At 56.5% G+C, this 6,918-nt stretch overlaps 1 protein-coding gene across 1 annotated transcript in view; it reads left to right on the top strand.

The window, feature by feature from the left end:
• Positions 1-4,553, top strand: part of LOC104280166 (actin-binding LIM protein 3-like) — a gene marked incomplete at its 5' end in the record, with an annotated part of 5,645 nt that extends 1,092 nt beyond the window's left edge. The window contains 9 exons of the mRNA XM_009877738.1: positions 329-463; positions 710-774; positions 1,100-1,247; positions 1,929-1,958; positions 2,400-2,458; positions 2,973-3,033; positions 3,232-3,239; positions 3,800-3,880; positions 4,299-4,553. Coding sequence (XP_009876040.1) covers positions 329-463; positions 710-774; positions 1,100-1,247; positions 1,929-1,958; positions 2,400-2,458; positions 2,973-3,033; positions 3,232-3,239; positions 3,800-3,880; positions 4,299-4,412 — 701 coding nt within the window. The remainder of the gene's footprint in view (positions 1-328; positions 464-709; positions 775-1,099; positions 1,248-1,928; positions 1,959-2,399; positions 2,459-2,972; positions 3,034-3,231; positions 3,240-3,799; positions 3,881-4,298) is intronic.
• Between the last annotated feature and the right edge of the window lie 2,365 nt (positions 4,554-6,918).

Here is a 6,918-nt window from a genome sequence, read left to right on the forward strand (position 1 = left end):
GCTGGGGTGAGCACTGTGCAGGAGCCAGAGCTTGTCATGGTGCTGTGGGCTATGAGCTGGGTGAGTCCCTTCCCAGCCGCGTCAGCAACTGCCCCTCTGCTTGTCACTGTCCCCACTGCCTGCCTCTGCACCCTTGTCTCCAGGAGGAGTCAGCAGTTTGGAAATGGATTGTTCCTAGCTCTGCTCCGTGCTATCCCAGACATAAATTGCTGGTCGGCTCTGGTAGTGGGGAGGGAAGAGTATTTGCCTTCATCTCAGGGTAGATTTTTGCAGGTCCTGCTGGTGGGACTCAGGGTCCTCATCACAGCTCTGCATGTTCCTTTTGCAGACAACCTCCCTGCAGCCACAAAAAGCAAAACCAGTGAAGACATTGCGCAGTCATCCAAGTATAGCCCTGCCTACTCCCCGGACCCCTACTACCACTCTGAGTCGGAGTACTGGTCCTTCCAAGGCTCCCCCAAAGGTAACAGCCCCCCCACTGAGCTTGGGGAAAGGGAGGCCCATTCCTTCCCCCATTCATTCCCTGGGAGGGACCCCCACCAAGTTGCATCTGGACCTGAAGGTGGAGTTGGGTTGAGATACTACCAAAGTGACCCCAAAATCCTAGCAGCCCTTGCAACTCAGCTGTCCCCATGCAGCTGGGGACTGTTTCCTCCCCACCTGCCTCTAATTTCTTCCCTGTCTGACCTTCCCATGTGTCTCCTTGCAGCCCCCCGGGCCCGGAGGTTCTCGTCAGGAGGCGAGGAGGATGGGTACGACCGGGGCATGCACAAGGTGAGTGATCTCCCTGTTCTTAGCCTGGCAGGGAAGGGCTGGCAGCAATCTACTACCGTGGTGGTTGGCTTTGGGTGGGAGACTTAGCCCATCTATGCCATCTAAGAAGGGGCCACTACTATCCTGGCTGCCCTCTGCCATCTCTTCCCACTTGGCCACCTCCAGTGTGAGGTCTGAAGGAGGCATCCCACCCCAGCACCTCATTCTCAGGCACGGGGTAGCAGATAGGGGATGGGAAGTGCCATGTCCTGCTGCGATGTGCCAGCAGGCAGGGAGAGCTAGGCAGGGAAAGGAGGAGTCTAAAGCAGCCTCCCACCCTGTCCAGATCCAGAGTGGCATCGGTAGGCTGATCCTGAGGGAGGAGATGAAGGCTCGGTCCAACTCCTATGCAGATCCATGGACACCCCCTCGCAGCTCGGCCAGCAGCAGAGAAGCCCTGCACACGGCTGGCTACGACGGCTCTCTCAACGGCTGTAAGGATGACCCTGTCTGTCTGTCTGTCCTACCTGGCATGTCCCTAGCCATGTGGGAAGTTTGCTGGGGTGGAGAGGGAAGAACAGGGGACTGGGAAGGGCTGCTGGAAGAGGTGCTGGGCAGCAGAGTTGGACTTGGGAGGCTCTTTTCCTCTCAGAGAGCTCTATCCATTCCCTGTGCACCTGCTGGGATGGGGCATCACCCGGTGAGTGCAGTCTGTCCGAGCAGCCTGGTGAAGTGCCTCATGGGGTGATCCCTTGGGAATCTCACAGCACAGCCACACTAGGTTTGCTTGGACCTGTTTTGAACTTGCTGTGTGTGTACCTCCTCCGTAACAGCACATCGGGGACCTCCTGGCGCCCCAGACCTGCTGACTCCCCTCAGGGTTGCCTGCCTTGCTTATGTTGCTCTCATTACACAGGACGCGGGGCACCCAGCCCCTCTCCCCTTGGGGCTGCAGGGTGGGGGGGTCTGGTGGCATCTGGGGAGCCCAGCAGTGCAGATACCCTTGCCAGCTCCATGCTGTCTGGCTGGGACTGTTCAGAGATGCTCAGGGAGCCCCTCAGGCGCACTGGGTTCCTGGGACCCCCCAGGAGGACCTGTGGGGCTGTCAACTGGGCAGTCCTGCATGGCGTGGGGTGCATGGTCCTCCCTGACACCCAGCTCTGCTCTTCTTGCAGCTCCCCGGACGCATTACCTGGCTGACAGCGGTGAGTGTGCGAGCTTGCAGCCCTCTGAGGCTGGTCCTCTGTGGCTGTGGGGTCCTGAGCCAGAGGAGATGCTGAGACCAGGGAGGGAGGAACGGGAGAGAAGAAGGAGCCCCTGAAAGGCTGGGCTGGAGCTGAACCAGGGCAAAGCTGGTGGCAGCAGTGAGAGAGGACGAGTCAGAGAAACTGGCAGAAACACTTGTGTTGCACCAAAGGGTGAAGTGGGTGGGCTGCCGTGGGAAAGGGGTTTGGGGGAGATGAATATTGGCATGGGAGGAAGCCAGGCTGAAAACGAGTTGGAACTGGAAGGAGACAGAGCTGGATGAATGTGGAGCTGGGAAGCAGTGTGGGAGCACTGGGGTAGGGTGCCCCAGTGAGTGCTCACCCAGGGTGTGGGGCTCACCCCTGCATTTTCCCTTATGCACTTCCATGGTTTCTTTGCAGATCCCCTCATTTCTAAGTCGGCCTCCCTTCCTGCCTACAGGAGGAACGGGCTGCACAGGGTGAGTGCCTCCTGCCTGCACCCTGCTGCTGTCAGGCATCTCTGCACCTTCATCATTCTCCTCAGGCTCCTCAATGCCCCCAGTGCTCCCCTTTCATGGGGCATCCTGTTCCCTCTCTTCTCTGCAACCCTGCTGTCACTGCAGATCTATGCCAATCTAAAAGGACCCTTATTGGGGATTAAAGTTCCCTTTCCAGGCACTGCAGGACAGAGGTGTCTGTCCTGAACCTCCTGCAGGGCACATTTCAGAGGGATGCTTGTGTTGCTTCCCAGCACAAGAGCTTTGCTTTATACCCTGGGGTAACAATTGCTGGGCGATGAGAGATGGTCCTGCCTCTGCGTGACCTGGGCTTGTCACTACAGCTCCTTGCGCCTCAGTTTCCGCAATGCCAAGTGTGGGGAGCAGGTCCTGTTTTGGGGTGGATGGGTGCGTTCACCCCTGGGGACATGGGAGGTGCAATGAGTATCTGGGGGGGATTCTCTCTTACTCCTCCCTCCCTCTGTACCTCCCACAGCCTCCCAGTGCTGAGCTTTTCCACTACGACAGCACAAACGCGGTCAACTGGGGGATGCGAGGTAAGGCACTGCAGGGCTGGGGGAGCCAGATGCGGTGGGGCTGCTGACCCCACTGCAGGCAGCTCTGGAAAATGGGGTCCAGGCTGAAGGGAGAAGTGGGGAGACAGGTGGGGGTCCATGCAGCCCCAGGGGGAGCATCCTGGCAGCAGAGGGGTCAGTGTGGCTCATGTATCTCTTGTATTTTCTCTCTCCCCACAGAGTACAAGGTAAGATGCTCCTGATCCAAGGAGTGGCTGCCAGCCAGAGGTGTGAGTACTGCTCAGAACGAGTCCCAGAGACATGTCACTGTGTTCCAAGGCCCTTTATGAGAAAGCTTTGCCCTCTGCCCACAATGCCCCACCTTCATCCCTCACCCTACAGCCCTGTCCTGGGACTGTGAGGCTCAGACCAGAGTCTTTCACCTCCTGCCAGGGTCCCAAGCACTTGGCCAAGCAGAAGTGTCTCCCAGGCAAGGAACAGAGAAGGGTGGTTGTGCTGTGGTTCCCTGCTCGTGCTTGTCCCTGGGTGACTCCTGGTTTTGCAGAGTGAGCAGGCTATTCCAGAGCAACCAAGGTGATTCAACATGGATTGAGGTCACCCTGAGAGCAAATTCCCCCCTCTGCCTTGTCCCATCCAAGCCCTGGAGGCATCTGTGCCACCCAAACCCTGCTAAACACTGCAGGAGGAGGCTTTGCTCTGGTGGTCCCCATGGCCTCATTCCCAGGTGTGCCCCAGCTCTCCTCATCTGGCTTCAAAGGTATCCCATGGTCTTCCTGTCCCTGTGCAGATATACCCCTATGAGCTGCTCCTGGTGAAGACAAGGGGGAGGAACCAGCTGCCCAAAGATGTGGACAGGACTCGATTAGAGGTGAGGAGAGCCTTTTCCCCTGGGGACAGTCTCCTTGGGGCTTGGAGGGACCAATCCCTTGGGGTGTTCCCTTAGCTGTGGCAGGCAGCATGGGGCCACAGAGGGCTCGTGGACATGTGAGGAGCATCTCCATGGCTCCCCAGGAGCACGTATGTGCAAGGACACTCTCACGGTGGTCCTGCTGCTTCTCTGACTGGGCAGAGCTGTTCCCCATGCCACAGCACAAGTGTGTTTGGCAGGAACAGGAGGGAGCCGGGTGCTCCCGTTCTCCTGAGTGAGTGCTTTTGGGGGTCATAGCACCCCATTGCACCCATCAGACCTCTCTCCACACTGCAGCCATATGGCCTGTGTGTTGGCCATTAGGCCCAGGTGGTGGCCACGATCCCCAGCCCTGGTCCAGCATTCCATCTCTCCGCAGCGCCACCTCTCCCAGGAGGAGTTCTACCAGATTTTCGGTATGACCATCGCCGAGTTCGACCGCCTGGCCCTGTGGAAGAGGAACGAGCTGAAGAAGCAGGCCCGACTGTTTTAAATGCAGTGCACTATAAATATATACATACCTATAAATATATACATAGAAAGATCTCTATATTGCAGCTCTGTATGATTCTCAGTGCTGTACGTGGCAGAGGCACCCTCTGCACCCCTGAGAGTGAATTGGAGTCTCGCAGATCATTTTATGCTCTGTTTCCTTTTCTTTTCCAGCCGTACTTCTGTATCGATCCTTGGGTTCTCAGAGGGACTAAAGCCACTTGGCATGGGGGGCACAGGGGGAGGATCTTCCTGCTGCAGCCCCAGCACCCAGAGCTGGTGGAGAGCAGGGCTCTGGGATGGGGGGTGGGATGGGGGTTTTCTGTCCCCCTCTGCTCAGCTGCGTATTTACTTACGGGTTGGAAGAGGCCTTGGGTACAACTGCAAGAAAGCGAGATCTCACTGTGGGCTCTTTAATGCTGCTGTTCAGGTTTGTCCAGGGCCGGACAAGCTGCAGTACTGCCCAGTCCTGGGCCACCGTGCAGCAGGTGTGAGCACCCAGCCCTGCTGCTCTGGGGGCTCGGCACCCACGTGAGCCGTGGTGGGACCAAGGCCAGAATGGAGGAGATGAGGATGCTGCTCCCAGTAACGGCTGCACCTTTTCGTGAGGGTTTTCCTGAATTACCCCATCACTGATGTCTGAGTCCCAGATGAATCCCTCTGCAAGCCTCCAGGAACAAAGGCCATTTCCAGGGCTCTTCTGCATTTGCTCTGCTGCAAACTAGTGGGATTTGTTTTGTTTTGCTTATTTTTTCTTAAAACTGAGAGGGTTGTTTCCACAAAAAAACCCACAAAACTCTTTCCTGATGTCAGTGGTGCTCTGGTTTCCTACTGGCTTGTCTGGCCCAATTTTCAGGCGTATCACAGGACTGAGCAGTCCCAAACAGGCCAGCAAGCCACAAGGCAACTCTGCAAGAGTTGCATCTACAGGGTTCCTCCAAGGCGACAGCAAGGGTCTCACCTTTACTGTACCACAGACCAGCTCTGCTTCTGTCTGTTCTGGCCCTCTTTGAAGCCCTTCTGTCCTGGTGTCTTCCACCAGGTGCATCAAATGCCCTCCCTGCCATCAGCACCGCACTGCCGGGTGCTGAGACCACCCAGGTTGTTGCTCAAAAACCTGTCACCAGGCTCCAGTCTGAGGCAGGAGAGATGTGCAGGGCCCCTTGCAGGGGTTTGCCATGTGTGGGGCAGCAAATCTCCCATCAGCAACAGCCCCAGCTATGGGAGCTTTGCACTGATATGGAAGGTGCTGGGGACTGAGGTGGAGATGGCAATATTGCACTGGTGATTGCTCCCGTCTCTTTTAGCGCAGTAGTAAATGAGCCACTTCTATTTATGATGGGTTTACCCATATAAACAATATAAACAATGGCTCCTTAAATCAAGCTCGACCATTTGTGGCTATAAGAAACTTCCATCACCAGCAGCAGCTTCAGTGATAAATCCTGGAGGATGTTATTATAATATAGATTACAATATTAAAATTTATATAATAACATACATTATTATTGTATATATAATAATAACAGAAGGGCAGGAGTCTCTTCATTTTCAAAAGATTTTATAAGTAATAACTTAACTGTTCCCCACAACTACCTGCATGGAAAAGATTCAGAAACGCTCTCTCTTGGAGCCAAGGAAGCACTTGCTCTTCAGGGATGGCAGACACCCTATGGGACCTTCATGGTGTCCCATTGCCCCAGCGGGTGCAGAGAGCACCCCCACTCAGTGGGCAACAACGGGGCCTTTAGTACCAGCCTGGGAAGCCACAGCTGTCCGAGCCCATGTTTGGCTGCTTTGCAAGTCCCAGCCACAAAGCAGCCAGAGCCCAGTGGGCAGTGGCACTGGTGGCCCTGGCTCCGCGAGCAGCCCGTGCCCTGATCGCCGCCTTGGAGGTGACCCTGTGTTATGAGAGCAAAACGTAGCTCGATCCAGAAGGGAGGGACCAGCAAACACGGGCTGCGTGGGAAGCAGCACCTTACCAAGAGCTGCTGGGCAGCGGCAGGGCAGGGCTGGGTCCCCGCTGGGCACGGGGAGGTGTGAGGGGGGCCACGGCCTCTAGACTGTTCTGGGCTAAGACTGTTCCCTCCAAATGGGGAAGCCCTCCAGGCCAGTTGCTAATGCCCCTCTGATATGTCAATTGCTGCTTTCCCAAGTGATAACTGGGTATGTGTGAAACTGAATCACATTTGTGCCCAGAGGAGGGCTCAGCTGCAGGCCTGAGGCTGGGAGAAATTAACCCCGGGGAGTGCCAGGAGTCACTGTCCCTTCTGCCACACACAGGACACTCCCTCACACAGCCCTTAAGTCTCCTACGGTCTTTGCTGGGGAAGAACAGTGTCGGTGGCATGAGCTCCACGGCAGGCAGAGGCTGGGCACAGGAGGGACGCAAGGAGGGAGCAGCTGTGGAGGGGTTTGGGGTGGGGGGAGCAGGGACAGCATCGGTGAGACAGAGAGTGGGGTGACTAGGGGGAGCGTTTGGGTGGGGGAAGTAGTTCTGGATCTTT

Source organism: Apaloderma vittatum, unplaced genomic scaffold (assembly GCF_000703405.1).
Source record: "Apaloderma vittatum isolate BGI_N311 unplaced genomic scaffold, ASM70340v1 scaffold24391, whole genome shotgun sequence".
NCBI lineage: Eukaryota > Metazoa > Chordata > Aves > Trogoniformes > Trogonidae > Apaloderma > Apaloderma vittatum.